We start from the raw sequence: 17,467 nt of genomic DNA, 5'->3' as shown, positions 1-17,467 counted from the left end.
TATCTTCATTCCTAATCTCTCCACACAAGCCTGGGTAATCACACAAATCTATGCACCCCCATCTATATAGGCCTCTCCAAAACCCTTTCCTTTATGCCAGGCTTCTACAGCAGGTAAAAGATCTGGCAACTCTAAGACAGACATCAGCTTGATTGTACCTTTATGAGAGTTCTTCTTTGCTGGATTTACAGCCCGCCTCCATTCTTTTTTAAGTTTTGGGCACAGACGAATCATTTGGGCAAATGTAATGTCCGGTTTCCTCACTGAAAGATCTTCCACCAAATCATACTCTCCCTGCTCCTCCTTCCCCATGGGATAATCTGCAGTTCTGTACTTTCTTCTGGGCTTTCTGATCTTCTTCTTTTGGTAAGTCATCATCTCCTCAGACTACTTCCCCTTCTTTGCACTCGGACCAACCTCCATCTTTAACTTCCTCCAATGCACTGGCTTTACGGATTCCAGATGTACTAGGCTGAGCTGCATCTTTTACTTCTACACCGTGATCATTTACCCTATTGTCTAACCCTGTTGGCAGTGGATAAACATCACCTCCAGCACGAGGAGGCTTATCCAGCCAATGTGCAGGCGACTAACGAGCCCATCTGCGCGACAACTTGCCTCTGCCCACTCATTTGCGGCACTGTCCAGTCTCTGTGCAGTGTTTCTGGCCAAGTCTGACCGCCTGCTTCTACTTCTGATCGCAATTATCGGGATCGTGCCGGTCAAATTTAAGGGTGCTGATTACGATTCTGCATGGCTGGAGATCGGACGGCCAAGATCTCTCCTCCGTTGACCCCAGCCGTTGATGATCACATATACCCAGTAGCTCGCCTCCCCATGCCGCTGACGGCTGGGAATCGTGCCCGATCACCGATCCTGGTCAGAAAATCGGGACAACCGGCTTCTGGCCTAACGGCTAGTCTCGCCGGCTTGCCCGGTTGTCCTCCTGGGAATCGTCTCTCGGAGCCGATTCCCTACGCCTTGAATTACGTGCTGTAATGTCCCCACTCTCCACAATTAAAGAACTGGACACAAGGTGCAAATGACCCTTGACCTCGTCTTGCCTGCCACAGGCCTGAATTATTTGAAGAAGGCACGTTGCCTCTACCATAGCCACCCAATGATCTACCTCTTCCCCTATCGTTCATCAAATTCAAACTCAAACTCTTCATAAGCTCCGACATTTCATGAATTTCTTCTTTTATATTCTCCTCCTTTCTAACTTCAAGCTTCTATATTTCTAGCTTCACATGAGAAATAATTTCAGGCACATGCTGAACCATTGGCATCTCCTGCATCATTTGTGACAATCTTTTCTGCTTCCTCTCTTTCTCTTTCGCTACCCTGAGAGCATCCTCATAAGTGACCAGCTCTTTACATTCAATCTTTATCCTAATCTCTGGCTTCATACCAGCAACAAACCTATCCTTTTTTATGACTTTGGGAGGAACTTCAGGCAATAAGGCCACCTGCCATTTATTCCACAACACCGTGAACTTACCGACATACTCATCCACTGACTGGGTCAGCTGTTGCTGCAGTAAACATAGCTCTCTCCGCAATTGTGACATTTGCCAATCGCAACGACTGACATGTAGGATCATCTAATTCAAGGACCCAATCTTTCTATAAATTTTTTTTTTTTTCCCAAGAAAGAGACTTCTATTAAGTAAGAGAAAAAATCCGCGAGAGCAAGATCAAAGCGGAATACATCATGAAACCATGAGGATAAATAAACCCCTCAAAATGAGGTGGAAGACAACCAAGGCTGTGGCTGAAAGTGCCACCTCAACCCTGTAAGAGTCTCAGAGAAGAAAGGAGAATCCTTCCATTCCCTGAAGAACGAAGCCCTCCTAGCTGAGGCTGCAGGGGAGTCTCCCTGCATACTCGTCCATACAGCCATCAAAGTATGTATGGTGTCTGTCCAGATATGTGTGCGAGGGATGAACCTGAGTTTCCTCCAATGCCTCTGTGCATCTGGCTCTCCAGATATGCCAGGCTGCTATTCTCGCCAGTATCTCCCAAGAGGTATCCACAAAGGCATGTACAGCTGCAAAAGGAAGGTGTGGTACCACATCCAAAGAATAGGACTCAACCTGATGACGTCGAATCGAAATGGCCTGAGAAGAGTCATGTCTATCATAAAAGACCTGAGGCCCCATGTCATAAAGAATGGTGAGTGCACAAAGTGACTGAAAATCTTGGCTACCCCCATCAAAATCATCCTCGCCCCCATTAGAAGAGAAGAGGAGTTACTTGACAGTGAGTTGGCAGATGACACAGCAGTTTACTTGGATGCCACTTCATAGACGCTCACTTCTTTCTGGACAGCATTGGATTTATTTTGCTTGGCGGCAGGGGCGCAGATAAATTGGCATAAATCCAATGGTTTTTGGATCAGTGATAAGGACACTCCAGTTTGGGGGCTTGACATAGGATTCACTTGGGTTCAGAGGGGTGTGCCCGTCAGGTATTTGGGCTGCCAGGTCGGCTTGGATATTTCTTCCACGCAGCAGTTTGCTCCCATGTTGGAGAGCATCAGGAGGAAGCTCCTTTTTTGGAGCTCAGCCAAGCTGGATCTTGCCTCTCGAGTTCTGATGGTCAACCAGGTTCTCTTGGCCACGGCATGGTTTGTTTGTTCTTGCTGGTGCTATTCTAGGGACTGCATCACTCAGCTCAGGAGACCGATTATAAATTTTCTTTGGAGTGGGCTTGATGGCACAGTAGATACCTTAGCCAGGGGGGCTTGGGAGACCCTCATCCTTCCTACACAGGAAGGGGGTCTCAATATTATTGATCCAGATTTATAGTGCAAAGCTCTACTATGCAAGATGGTGGTGCGGGGACTTTTGCCAGGGTAGGAACCGTGGAAGGCCTTTCTTATCAGCAACATACAGAGGTGCAGAGGCCTTTCTTTGGAGTGGGCTTGATGGCATAGCAGATACCTTAGCCAGGGTGGCTTGGGAGACCCTCATCCTCCATACACAGGAAGGGGGTCTCAATATTATTGATCCAGATTTATAGTGCAGAGCTCTACTATGCAAGATGGTGGTGCGGGGACTTTCGCTAGGGTAGGAACCGTGGAAGGCCTTTCTTATTAGCAACATACAGAGGTGCACACCTTGTTCAGGAGGAGACTGGATGAGCAGTATTAGGTGGATCTTCACCACATCACACCTCAGATCACCTTCGTCCCCTCTCATCACTGCGGATCTGCAGAGGTGCTTCTAGAGGAGACTCTGGAAATCCCACAGGAATAGAAAGATCACTCTATTCTTTTGGCTTTCTATCCATGGTGGGATTGCAGTGAACCTTTGGAGATCCAAGTTCAGAGCCAAATCCTACTTGCCCTCGTTGCCTCTCTACTTCGGAGACTACTCAGCATTGTTTATGGGATTGCAAAGAGGCGAGGATGATTTGGATGGGGATAGCCAGGATCTTTAGTCACTTTGCCCACTCCCCATTCTTTATGACATGGGAATCTGTGGCTTGGCTTTCTCTTACAGGGCCTCAGGTATTTTATGAGAGACTCAACTCCTCTCGGGCCATTTTGGTTCGACGTCATCAGATTGAGTCCTGTTCGTTGGATGTGGTACCACACCTTCCTTTTACAGATGTACATGCCTCTGTGGATACTTCTTGGGAGATTTTAGCGAGCATAGCATCCTGGCATATGTGGAGAGCCAGATGCACAGAGGCTATGGAGGGTACTCAGGTTCATTCCTCGCATGCTTTGGCCAGTATCTGGACAGACACAGTGTACATACTTTGATGGCCGTTTGGATGAGTATGCAAGGAGACTCCTGTGCAGCCTTGGCTAGGAGGGCTTATTTCTTCAGGGAATGGAAGGATTCTCCTTTCTTCTCTGGGACTCCTACAGGGTTGAGGTGGCACTTTCAGCATCAGCCTTGGTTGTTTTGCAACTCACTTTGAGGGGGTTTTATTTTTCCTCATGATTTCATGATATTGTATTTCCGCTCAGAGCTTGCTCTAGCGAGTTTCTTTCTTACTTAATAGAAGTCTCTTTTTTGCCCCAAAAAAAAAAAAATCATCCTCGCCTGTACATCATGTCAAGCATGAGAAAAAACAGCTCAGAATGAGAAAACAAAAATTCCAGGTGGCGGCTGAAAATGCCACCTAATCCCTGAAGGAGAGTCAGAGAAGAAAGGACAATTCTTCCAGACCCTAAGAAAAGCAACCCTCCTAGCAGTAGCAGTCCTGGAGGTTCCATGTATGTTTGCCCAAAGCAGTAGCACTTGAGCTTGCTCAGCGGTTTTTATTCATACTTAATGAAGTACTTTTCTTGCCAAAAAAAAAAAAATCATCCTTGCCTGTCTGCAATCCCATAAGCAATGCTAAATCGTCTCCAAAGCAGAGAGGCAACGAGGGCAAGTAGGGTTGGCTCCGAATCTGAATCTCCAAAGGTTCAGTGCAATCCCACCATGGATAGAAAGCCAAAAGAAAAGAGTGATCTTTCTATTCCTGTGGGATTTCTAGAGTCTACTCCAGAAGCACCTTTGCAAATCCGCAGTGATATCAAATGCCTCCCAATGAAGAACTTTGGAAGGTCTCCAACCTCTACTACTGAGCTGGAATCTCCTGGCATTACTGACCGTGTAGCGAAAGAAGGGGATGCTCTTCTCTTGATGCCCTGCATCAATCCACTCCCACTCTCCAGGGTCCCACTGCAAATACCTAATGGGAACTCCCCCGTAGACCCAAAGTCTCCAAGATTCAGTGGAGAGAAGTCGGGGGTCTGGGTCAAGGAACCACTCTGAATCAGATCCCTGCACCAAAAGACCTACAACCCTGATAGGCTGAAAGGCAGACTCAAGCAAGATGTCCTTTGTGGACCAAAACAATCTGCCACCATCATGCACATCAATATGTGTTCCATAGACAAAAAATAGAATCTTTAAATAAACTTCTCATATGGGTTCTATAGAGTTCATATATGCTCATTTTAAGCATGAATATCGTGGAATCTAGATCCCACATGTTGTTGAGAAATGAGGTTCAACTCCCCACATGTATGAGGAGAGCATGAGGGAGTGACACTTTTAGTTATTTAGGGCGGGATGAATCATGATGAGGGACAATCAAGCTATCACATGGGCAAGCAATGTGGGTATTGTATTTGCTTTGTTTGTCTTGGTTTGGAATCTTGGACCTTTAGGCCTTTGCTTACAAGTTGTTTATCTGTTTCTAAGAAATCAATATAAACCATCTTTTCAAATTGACATACATAGCATGCTCTAAGTTTGTGAACCCAATGATAAAGATAGCTTGTGTTTGGAGAGTCTATCATCAAAATCCCCAGGTGCATCTCAAAAGGCCAAAACCTAAAGAGGAACACCCCCTCTCGTAAAAGCACTTGCCCAAGTGGACCAAGTGAGAGGCATATCATTTGTGTCTACCCAATCCACTGGAAGGGCTACCTCAATCTGCAAGATCCTCCCTGCACTCCTCCTGAGATGTCCTGTCAATTGATATTTAGTCTCCTCTGGAAGCCTCCGAAAGCTCTCCATGACCCCAGAGATGAGGCAAGTTCGCTCTCCCATGTGGACCACTGCATGTAGAGTGAAGTACCAAGTGGTCTGCCAAGATCATCCAATATACTGTCATTCCACATTACCGGTTGCCTATCAATCTCTTCACGAGAGGAAGGGGGAATCCTCTGAAGAGTGCTCCTGAAGCTGTCCCATGCTTTCAAGATGGCAACCATGAGAGGGAACAAAGGAGACCTAAGGTGTGCTGCGGTGAAGATCCATCTTATACTGCCGATCCAGTCTCCTCCTGACGAAGGTGTGCACGTCTGTATGGTGCTAATAAGAAATGGCTTCCACGGCTCCTGCCCTAGCATAAGTCCCCGCACCACCATCTTGCAGAGTAAAGCTCTGCACTGTAAAGCTGAATCAATAATATTGAGACCCCCTTCCTGTGTAGGGAGGATGAGGGTCTCCCAAGCCACCCTGGCTAAAACATGTGCTGTGCCATCAAGTCCACTCCAAAGACAATTTATGATCGGTCTCCAGAGTAGAATGATGCAATCCCTAGAACGGCACCACCAAGAACAAACAAACCAGGCCGTGGCCAAGAGGACCTGGTTGACCACCATAACTCTAGAGGTAAGATCCAGCTTTGCTGAGCTCCAAAAAAGGAGCTTCCTCCTGATGCTCTCCAACACAGGATCAAACTACTGCGTGGAGGAAATATCCAAGCCGACCTGGCACCCCAAATACCTAACTGGCACACCCCTCTAAACCCAAGTGAAACCTATGTCAAGCCCCCAATCTGGAGTGTCCACGTCATTGATCCAAAAGCCATTGGATTTATGCCAATTTATCTGCGCCCCCGCTGCCAAGCAAAATAAATCCAATGCTGTCCTGAAAGAAGTAAGCGTCTGTGGTGTGGCATCCAAGTAAACTACCGTGTCATCTGCCAACTCACTGTCAAGTAGCTCTTTTTCCTGTCTGATCGAAAGTCTCAGCCCAAAGATGTCAGCTTGAGATCTAATATAGATACTCATAGCTTCAGCCACGAACAAAAAAAGAAAAGGAGCAAGGGGCATCCCTGATGGACTGATCTGGAAATCTGAAATCTCTCACCCCTTACCCCACCAATAAGTACCTGGCTGTGGGCGGATCTGTACAAAGAGGAAACACCTCTGATCCAAGCATTTGTAAAGCCAAAATGTAGAAGGGTGCCCTCCAAAAAACCCCAATCTACTCTATCATAAGCTTTCTCAAAATCCAAGAGTAGAATGGCTAGATTTTGGCTGCTTTGCATGGTCCACTCTGAAGCTTGCCAAAAGGAGAAAATGTTATAAAAAATGCTTCTGCCATGCACGAATCCCATCAGAGTGTCATGAATAAGATCTGGGAGAAGGGGCTGCAATTGGAGGCTGATTGCCTTGGCCAGAATCTTGTAACAAGCCCCCAAAAGTGTGATAGGCCTCCACTGGGACACTACTGCAACCCCCTTTCGGGATAAGGTGGATGAGACCCTCTGTGAGCGTCCCGGGCATCTCGCCAGAGTTGCAAATGCCCTGCAGGGCTGATGGAATGTATTCTCCAATCATATCCCAAAATGAAATGAAGAAAGAAGGGGTGAGGACATCCGAACCTGGGCACTTGCCCTTGTGAAGGGCTGAAAGTGCAGTCCTGACCTCTGTGTTGGTGAAAGGTGCATCACTCCGGTTTCACCAAGATAGGGATGCTCAACCAACAAATAACTTGTCTAGCATCCTCTCTATCTTGTGTGTCAAGATCTGCAGTAAGAAGGGCGGCATAGAAATCTGAAGCTATGCGCATGACGTCATCTGGATCTGTCTGTAAAACCCCATGTGAGTCAATAAGCTAGAATACACTCTCTCTACTATGTCTAGGGCCAAGAGTGGAGAAAAAGTGTTTATTGACTCTGCCACCCATCTGAATCCAAAAGGACTCCCGTGCATGAAAGGCATACTATGCTCTCTGATCAAGCAATATCTGCTAATGAGCCCTTGTTGTAGCAAGGTGCTTCTTTATCCAAGCATCTGAAGGCCATTTCTGCTCTTCCCTCTGCAAAGCTGCCAACTGCTTGCGAATACCAATCTCACGTCTGAGAATATCTCGTCTCCTGGTACTAGCAACTAATACCAGAAAGGGCAGTAGCTACATGTGATGGAGATGGCTGCCCACCCTGGACATGAGAAACCCATATCTTCAAGGCTGCCGCCTCAGTAAGGTCCTCCTCTGTATACAAGGCATCTGGAATCCTGATGCTGGCAGACCGGCCTCTCAAGTGAGGCTCTAAGATACCCAACACAACAGGAAAGTGGTCTGAAGTGGAAACCCCAGCTACAATGCATACCGATCCACCTCTATCTAGTGCCCAATCACCTGCATAGAATATGTCATTGTGTGCATGAATAGGCATCTGTTGCCTCCTGTTCGACCAAGAGAACAGGAGGGACTGTGGCTGAATAAGAAAGGCATCGTCCAATCAAGTATCTCTGCCATAGTAGTGAAAAAGGAAGAAATCCCAAGCTGCTCTCTCCAAAGAGTGAAGTCCTCCTCCTCTACCTTCTTTTTTGTCTGACGATAACTCAACCATGTTGAAGTCACCTCCAATCACCCATGAATCCACAATGGGGGCCCAAGAGAGCAAATCCTTCCACATAATGACACGTTCCCCTCTAATGTTAGAGGCATACAGGTTAAGGAAACCAACCTTACTGTTGGGATATCTCAAGGTGTATGCCTCAGGCACACCTTATGTTTCTATGTGTGAGTGCTAGAGGCACAGTTAGGTGCCCACAAGCACAGTTAGGTGGTGGAAAAGCCACATAGGATGATTGAGAGAATCTAGGAGCAGATTGAGGAGATGATTGTGGAGCTCTGAAGTCATCAGTGATGTCAGTGAGCTTGTATGAGGTGCCTACTTAAGGACCTCACTCTTCTTCATTCTACAAGCAAGTAATGCAAGTATTCTGAGTTTGTGTCCACTCTTTGCTTTCCTTTCAGCTTTCCAACATGGTATCAGAGCCCTTTGATCCCCCTTGAGCCCATTTCTGTCACATCATCATCTTCTTCTTCATCTTCTTCTTCTCCATTTTCCTCTTTCTTCCCAAAATCTTTGAGGGCTTGGTTCTCCATCTACAAACGGCCATTGCCCAAACCCTCTGAGCTGGAAACTCCTCTAGTATGGGCGAACTTCCACCTGTAAGCAATTGAAGAAAAAACCTCTGTGGTGGCTGCCATTCTCCAAACAGCGAATTTCTTCTGTTGCTCAATACTCCCTGCCTGCTCCGCCATTGCCTGAGCCCTCTTAGGAGTAGATGGGCGACCTCAAGACGAAGATTTTGAGCCATTTTTCAGGTCATTTGGTTCAGTAACGAGGGAGAAATCGTCAAAACTCAGTTTCAGCCTGTAGCAACTCTCCCGGGCAAAAGTGCGCACCATTTCGTCCAACCTCTGTGCTGGACCTTCTCTAGTATATGAGCTTTCTTTTGCTTCAGAAAGCCCTCTTTTCCTTACTTTGAAGAGTGAGCTACAAGCCCTCCAAGTTCAGCTTTTCAGTTTTGACAGTTTTGGACAAGTTTTTGAAGATGATGCTACATAAAATGCTACTCTAGCATTTCTGGTTTTTTTGAAGTTTTCAATAACTTCAGTACAAGTGTGGATTCAGTTTTGTTTTGACTTCAGTACAATAAAGAGCAATCTAAAGTGTTTTTCAGATTTCAAGAATTCAAAGCCATGGTAGAAAACCAGACAGGTAGAAAGATCAAGGTCATGAGATCATATAGAGGAGGTGAATACATGTCTTCAACATTCATGAACTTTTACAGAAGTCACGGCATACGAAGACAATTCACATGTGCAGATACTCCTTAGCAGAATGCAAGAGTTGAAAGGAAGGATGGGACTTTAGCGGACAGTGCTAGAGCAATGCTTAGTGAAAAGCATCTTCTGAATCAGTATTGGGCAGAAGCAATAGCTACAGCAAACTATTTGCTTAATTGGCTTCCTACCGAACCGATACAAGGTATGACTCCTTATGAAGCATTCACTGGACACAAGCCACACATTGGGCATCTCCGCATATTTGGTTGCATAGCATATGCCCACATACATGATGATCATCGTAGGAAACTGGATGCGAAGTCACGCAAATGCATCATGCTTGACTACAGTGAAGAAAGCAAAGCATACAAGTTATATGATCCCATCAACCGCAAAGTCATTATCTCTAGAGATGTAATCTTTGATGAGGAATCAGAATGGAAAACCTCACCTACACAGGAGATAGAAGCATCAACTTCACAGTCATCTACAGAACAGGTTAATGAAGAAGAGAAGGAATTGCCAGAAACACCCCAAGCAAAGCCACAGCAGCTCAGATGGTCTACTAGGGAAAGCAGACCTCCAGGCCAAGCAATTCAGGTTGAAACCACCAATTATGCTCTTATGACTACCATCATGGCTACAGAAGAGCGAGTGTACTTCGAAGACACAGTAGACAAGCCGGAATGGCAAACTGCTATGAATGAAGAAATGGATGCTTTGTATAAAAATAACACTTGGGAATTATGCAACCTTCCACCAGGAAAGAAGGCCATTAAACAAATGGGTATACAGAGTAAAGTACAATCCAGATGGCAATATTCAAAGATATAAAGCCAAACTAGTTGCAAAGGATTTGCACAGCAATATGGTCAGGACTATGATTAGACTTATGCTCCAGTAGCAAACATGGATTCCATACGGTTCTTGATATCACTAGCGATACTCAGCAGATGAAATGTGTACTAGCTCGATGTCAAGAATGCATTTCTCAGTGGTTATCTAGACGAGGAAGTCTACATGCAACAACCAGCACGTTATGTTGAACGAGGAAAGGAGAATAAGGTTTGCCATTTCAAGAAAAGTCTCTACGGCTTAAAGCAAGCACCTAGAAGTTGGTACAGCAGAATTAACAAGTATTTTGCTGATTTGGGATACATGAAATCCAATGCACATTATACTCTATACTACAAAGCTCAAGGGGAAGACATTACTATTGCACTTTTGTACGTAGATGATCTGATTGTGACAGGAAGCAAGGATAGCTTCATTAGAAAATTGAAACAAGACTTATCTGCAGAGTTCGACATGAAAGATCTTGGACTTATGCACTATTGTCTTGGAATTGAGTTCTGTAGAGATTCAGATAGCACATTCATGAGTCTCCTCAAGTATGTTGACAGTCTCCTCACTCCCATGGAACAAAGTTTGAAACTTACTAAAGATTCAAAAAAGCCTACAGTCAATGACAGATATTACAGGCAGCTCATTGGATCTCTTATATATCTGACAATCACACGGCCAGATATTTGTTATGGAGTAAGCTCACTAGCACAGTTTTTTGCAAATCCAAAACAGTCTCATTGAAATGCAGCTAAAAGAGTCATCAGATACATCAGAGGTACAAGACAGTTTGGGATAGAATACAGAGGAAGTCATCCACGATTGCATGGATACTGTGATAGTGACTATGCCGGAGATCATGAGAGCAGGAGATCAACACAGGGATATGCATTTTTCCTTGGTCAAGGTGCTATATCATGGTTGTCAAACAAACAGCCAACTATTTCTTTGTCTTCGACTAAAGTAGAATATAGAGCCCTCACTACAGGTGCATGTGAGGCTATATGGCTCAGAAGACTATTGTCAGAAACAGATTACTTTGATGAGTCAAAGCCAACAACAATATATTGTGATAATCAATCGGCTCAAGCATTGGCCAAGAATCTAGTATATCACTCCAGGACAAAGCACATTGATGTCAGAGAGCACTTCATCAGAGAAAGAGTGTTACTTGGTGACATCACACTGCAGCATTGTGATAGCAAAGAGAATGTTGCAGACATCTTTACCAAACCACTCGGTAAAGAGCTATTCGAGAAACACGGACTAGCTCTTGGTTTGACGCAGAGGAAGGACATTCCCATTAAAGGGGTGCGATGGAATGTAATGCTCAGTCCTTCGATTCCCCAAAATCATCATCTTGAGGGAAGGTCTACTTCATGATGGTGATCTTGAGGGAAGGTGTTGAGAGTTCACGCTCAACATCATGTGATCATGTGTACATAGCACCATCATGTGATCAAATGTGCATAGCACTAACCTTATAGAGTGCTATAAAGGAAAGGGTTAGATCCCCTAACCCTAACCCTACCCCTAAATGGGTTTGTATATATTCTATTTTTTCAACTAAATCTAGTGTACAGTTAGTTATTTGTGGTGTGCTCGCTAGCTGTGCCCTCTCTCCTCATCTCCACCCTTCTCCTCTCCCCTTTTCATATTTTGTCAGCCTTGCAAGCTATCACGGGTATGAATGTTGAAGATATTCAAACCTCCATGCATCCTGGGCATGATTGCATTGATGTTTCATCAGCACTTATGAATATTTCCTATAGTTGACCTAATCATATGGCACAATGTTTGTTCTAGTGAAAGGCTATTTCTTGTGCTTAGATATATTTGGTAAAGAAAGGCCAGCAACATAGAATTGGGAGGACACAACTAACATATTGAGGACAAGATTTGACTGCACTTGGAGCTCATGGATGAAACATGTTGATGTCGGTTTTGGCATATCTGATGCTATGCCCACGGCTGTAACACTGCCAAAGTGGAAGTGGGCAATGATAGTTTGGAGCAGATGTCATTCTTTCTGTGAAGGTATAAGGCACCTGTATGGTGGGTTTCTAAAGACACATTATTTGATGACTACTTGTTGTAGGTGAGATCCTTGTTTCGGTGGTTGTAAAGGATGGACTATTGATTGCTATGAGTAGTGGAGTATTGACTGTATAAGTTGTGGAGTGCTTTTTTATGGCACTAGGCTATGAAGAGCTAGAAGTAGAATGATTGTCTCATTGGAATTTTGGGGTTTACATTTTTATTTAAGCTCTCAGCGAAAGACAAAGGTAATGTAGGTGGTTGTTACATATTCATTTAGAAAATGAGAAGTCAGGCACAAATGATGTAACATATAGATATGTGTGTGTGTGTGTTTAGATATATATATATAGGCATCTAACTCCTTATGGTTTGCGGAAGAAACAATGTCAATGGAAAGTAAATCAGGCAGAGCAGCATGATAGGGCACTACCCACTTATATATGCTCAAAAACTTAAAAGATATGTTACCTGTAAGACTCTGTGTGCTGATGCAGTGAAGCAAGATTATCTCAGATCCTTGTCCAGCCATGGATGGCTCGTCCGAAACTCTAAGGCTCTCCAATATACTAACATGGAAGAAAGATTGCCTTCTCCTGCTGGAAGAATTTAAGTCTCTGCTCTTCCCAGTTTGTCTAGTGGGTCACGCTGCACCATTGATTATACTGCTTTCTTGTCTTCATGGCCACATTTTCCTAACAGCAACCTGCTCAGATTTCTTTCCCTGAGCAAAGCTCAAAAGAAATAAATAATGGCTTTTCCCTCGTTCACTGGAGTAGTGATGGCTCTGATTGGAGCTGTCAAATAAGACATGCACGTTGCTCTGTTATTGGAATGCAGCAATTCATGTATTTGGATCAAGGAGGATCATGCTCCACTGTGCCATCTGTGCACAATAGAGTTGATGGTTTCAAAACTAACGAACAGGTTTTGGTAATCTCTCAGCTCCAGAAGACTACTGTTGACTTTGACAAAATCTTATCACTTGACCTATAGTTTTCATCATCTATAGCTTAGGTAATTTGTCATCATCCATGTTTGAAACACTTTGCACAATCTTGATTGTGTGCTTCAATCAATTATTTTCTCAATTGAACCAACAAATTGTCTTATTAGGATTGCCAGTTAATAGAAAATAAAATGAGAAATTTAGGTTTTCTATGATTTAAACTATTCCTTGATGATTTGCAGATTCAAACAAGACTGATGTATCTCCAGTAGCAATCAACAGCCCATTAAAAGGAGGCGTGTATTCCAATGAGAGTGTTCCAGTTGTTAAGGTGCCTCTTGGTAACTTACGTCTTAGCTGCTAGGGCCATCATCATAAAAAACCATTACTTAATGTGTAACAATTTGCTTCATCTCTTTAAAATTTAGCATTTGTCCAATGAGTTTTTCAAAATTTATTGAGTGTTTAACTTGTATCTTGTAGTTAACTTCTGTGAGATCTAGTGCTCGACTAAAAAATGTGAGTGGTCAACCTGCCATAGCTTTTGTAGCCAATATTTCTTCACCCTAGGGTGCCCATGCGTGTCAGCCTTGGAATTAATTTATATTATTTTGGTTTGCAGATCACAGTGTATGGGCTTATACAAATGTACGAGAAATGTGCCACACGTATATGGAATTCACAAGTTCAGCGCCTTGGGGCATCGTTCCAGAGTATCATGCCAGACAATTATTCTCATGAGGTATGATTTCCTCTTTTTCCCATGACATTTCAACTTTCAATGTCCTCTCTTGAAAAATATATTGTGAAATGTTACAATGCAGCTTGAATATACTAGAGAAGAACATTTTAGACATCGAGTTGTCTTCGTTTTTTGGATGCTATTTTGTTTGTGTTGCATGCTCCTGAGGAAAAACTACTTTTTTTTGTAGCATAAATAAATAAATATAAATGTATGCACGTGTGTGGGTGTGGGTGTAATTATAGGCTGATTTGTTTTCAAAATTGTGAAACCATGGTTAAATAATACAATTGCATTGACATTCTAATTTTGAGAAGAAGATTCCTATATTCCAAACTTTCCCCAACTTCACTTGAGAAGTATATACAAAGGATTTGGCCTTGATTTGGGAAAATGAATGTGCAAAGGAATGAAACCAAAAAAAGTGATTATGCAACCTGATTAGAAGGATAAATGCACATGGTAGGTCCTGAGTACTCCATCTTCTTAGATGTACCTCTAGTTTCAGTCTGGTTGATCTACCGATCAAAACTCCTAATTATCTAAAAATACAGAAAACCTAAAGTAATAAATAATTACCTTTATTCTGGGGTGTTACAAGATGTGTCCTTGTCCAGTCTATTTTGCTTTTACATTTTTGGAGAGTGGGCTTAGGTCCCAAGTCCAAAGGCTATAGTCAGTGGTGGCTTCTCTTATGTGAAGAAGTTTGCGATCTTGTTGGGGACAATGTCTGGCTGTAGATCTCATGAGTTTGGGTCAAAGTCTCACGATGTCTGCCATAAAAAGAACAGGGCAATTCTAGTGTGGATGGATAATTATCTAACTTATGTTTTGACGCCTATAATCAAACAAACAATGGTATCACTCCCAGATCTTACAATACCTAGACAGATACCTTTTTCAGAGTTTGGAGAGGATCTCCGTTCTTCTCTGAGTCTTCTTCAGGGTTGAGGTGACATTTTCAGCCTCCACCTTGGATTTTTGTGAGCTCCTTTTGAGCTGTTTTTCCTCTCATGCATGACATGATGTACTCCCACATTTGAGCTTGCTCTTGCTGCTTTCATTCATACTTAGTGAAGTAATCTTTTTTAAAATAAAATAAAATCTGCTATAGTACTTTCTGGAAAGGTCAGCATCAGGGAGAGAGAAATGGAGGTGCTATGGCTCCCTAATCACTGCATCAGCTAAGCAAGTGGGGGTATTCTCCACAATAGTCGATGGTTGCCAAAGAAGATTCATTGTTAGAAAGACCCCTCCAATTGATATAGTACTCCACACATGTTTTGTTTCTGAGTACAAGGTCCGTGAAACCCATAATTCATTCTGGAATGTACTGAATATGCCCTTCCTCGTCCATGGGAGGCAATACCTCAAAGAGATTGTACCATAGATTCTGAATACTTCTTCAAAAGAGAAACATGGAAGAGATGTGGATAAGGACCATAGTACCTGTGGGCAAGTTTGGTATTAGCACTCCCTTCCAATGAAGCATTGCATTACAAGCTTTGTGAGGCATAAGGAATACATAATCTCCCTCTAGTATAGTTCCTTGTGGTTCTGATCTGCATACCTAGGCTTGAGCTTTGGCCATGTTACCTTTGCATTGCTGTAAAAGAGCATTCATGTGATCCAAGTTATCACTAACTTGTTGGTTAGTCGATGCTTTATTGACAATTGTAGAGGGGACATGTACTTTACAACCATACATAACTTCGAAAGGGGTTATTCATACATCCACCAATCATTGGGAAAAGTGGCTCAGGATGAGCTTAACAAAACATCCAGCATATGCTGGGATAAACCAGGTCTAAGTCTTCCTGCCAAAATTGGCCTCTCAATAGTGTGTATGTGCTGCCTGTAGTGGAGGCTTGAGCAAGCAAACAGTGAGGGGAGGGGGGGTTTATATAGCCCCAGTCCAGGACCAAAACAACCGACTAGGGGGGCTGACTTTGCCCCTTGCTGCACTGGCCTCTGGTCCGCCTTCTAGCAGACTGCTGGGTCTGCTATTTGGGCCGACCTGTCTGGGTTTGCCTGGCCTATAAAAGGCCCATGTGCTGGACACATGAGCTGCTGCTGCCAAGCCTATATTCAATGTTCAGCCCTGCAGGCCCCTCTGCCTGTGATCAGATCGCGCAAGATGCTGCTGGTCGTTGCCCTCTTAATGCCGGGTATGTTCTGAGTATCCCTCCCCAACCCCCTCTCATCCATTGGACCCTTGTCACCTCAAATCGGGGGCTCATAGGTGGGGACAATGATTTCTAACAGCCCCTCTCAATGACACAGTTGTGGGCCAACCCACATGCGTAGAATGAGGTGCTCCAACTTGTAGAGATATATACAGTGATATGGTGGTGCAGGATAGACTAGGACTACATCTATTTTAGAGTTTTTGTGTGCTCTAGTACTTGGACTATATATACCAAGTACTTGTACTTCATTTGGTTGAACATTTCAATTGGAGTTCACTTGTGTTCATTTCTTGTTCTCTTGTGTTCACAACTCTTCTCCATTCTTGCTCCTACATATGGTATCATAGCTAGTCCTTCCAACCTTGTCACTTGCTTCCCCGTTCTCCCGCATGCTCCTTTTGCACTTCTGTCGCGGAGAAGTAGTTCTTGCTGGTCGACTTCTCTTTTGGCTGTCCTGAGCTCCCACGAGCTTCGCGTGATCTTGAGCTTCAGTTTTGTTGTGAGATTTTGCACCAGAAAGCACTCCTCAGCTGAGCGACTTCGTTTTGCATCGCGTGCATAGTTTTTTCAGGCAATTCTGAATATCAAAAGTTCTATAGCTGCGTCGGGCAACCCGGAGGAGTTTTGAGCAGTCATATTGAAGTTTTATCCCCCTTTTGGAGCTGTTTGTGCTCTCAGAATTTCGTTCTGAGCAATAGACTAGAAGATCCAGCAATATCATTTACGTTTTGCTGATTTTTGACTGATTTCCATATACAGACATTGCTGCCCATTGTCTCTCTAGCTCGCCATTCACATCTCCAACTCCGGATTCAGCCTGGTGGTTCGAGTTTTGCTCCTTAAGATCCTTGCTTCAGCCTCTCCCAGTTGGTTCTTACAGCATTGATTGGCCTGACTTCTTTGGTATATCACGAGATCTTTACCCCTGTATGGTCTTCCCTTATCCTATTTACACACACTATTCTAGTTGTGCTTATATATATATATGTATGTATGTATGTATATGTATATATATATATATTCACTATTCTAGCTGTGCTTATATATATATATATATATATATATATATATATATATATGTATGTATGTATATGTATATGTATGTATGTATATGTATGTATGTACACATACATACATATACATATACATATACATATATATATATATATACACATATATATATATATATACATATATATATATATATCATACATACATACATACACATACATACATATACATATACATACATACATACATACACATACATACATATACATATACATACATACATATATATATATATATATATATATATATATATATATATATATATATATATATATATATATATATATGTATAGTATATGTATATGTATAT

At 43.2% G+C, this 17,467-nt stretch overlaps 2 protein-coding genes across 2 annotated transcripts in view; both read left to right on the top strand.

The window, feature by feature from the left end:
* Positions 1-793, top strand: part of LOC147899671 (protein-tyrosine sulfotransferase-like) — an 84,863-nt gene extending 84,070 nt beyond the window's left edge. Inside the window, exon 8 of the mRNA XM_087377776.1 lies at positions 660-793. Coding sequence (XP_087233902.1) covers positions 660-793 — 134 coding nt within the window. The remainder of the gene's footprint in view (positions 1-659) is intronic.
* A 44-nt stretch (positions 794-837) lies between these two features.
* The window catches only part of LOC147899670 (uncharacterized), a 59,233-nt gene continuing 42,603 nt past the window's right edge, over positions 838-17,467 (top strand). Inside the window, exons 1-4 of the mRNA XM_087377775.1 lie at positions 838-937; positions 13,398-13,486; positions 13,639-13,674; positions 13,778-13,897. Coding sequence (XP_087233901.1) covers positions 838-937; positions 13,398-13,486; positions 13,639-13,674; positions 13,778-13,897 — 345 coding nt within the window. The remainder of the gene's footprint in view (positions 938-13,397; positions 13,487-13,638; positions 13,675-13,777; positions 13,898-17,467) is intronic.

Source organism: Dipteris shenzhenensis, chromosome 8 (assembly GCF_047967505.1).
Source record: "Dipteris shenzhenensis isolate YYH24624 ecotype China chromosome 8, Dip_SZ_1.0, whole genome shotgun sequence".
Classification (NCBI taxonomy): Eukaryota; Viridiplantae; Streptophyta; class Polypodiopsida; order Gleicheniales; family Dipteridaceae; genus Dipteris; species Dipteris shenzhenensis.
The sequence above is the reverse complement of the archived record's forward strand: the minus strand, read 5'-3'. Positions and strand labels throughout refer to the sequence as shown.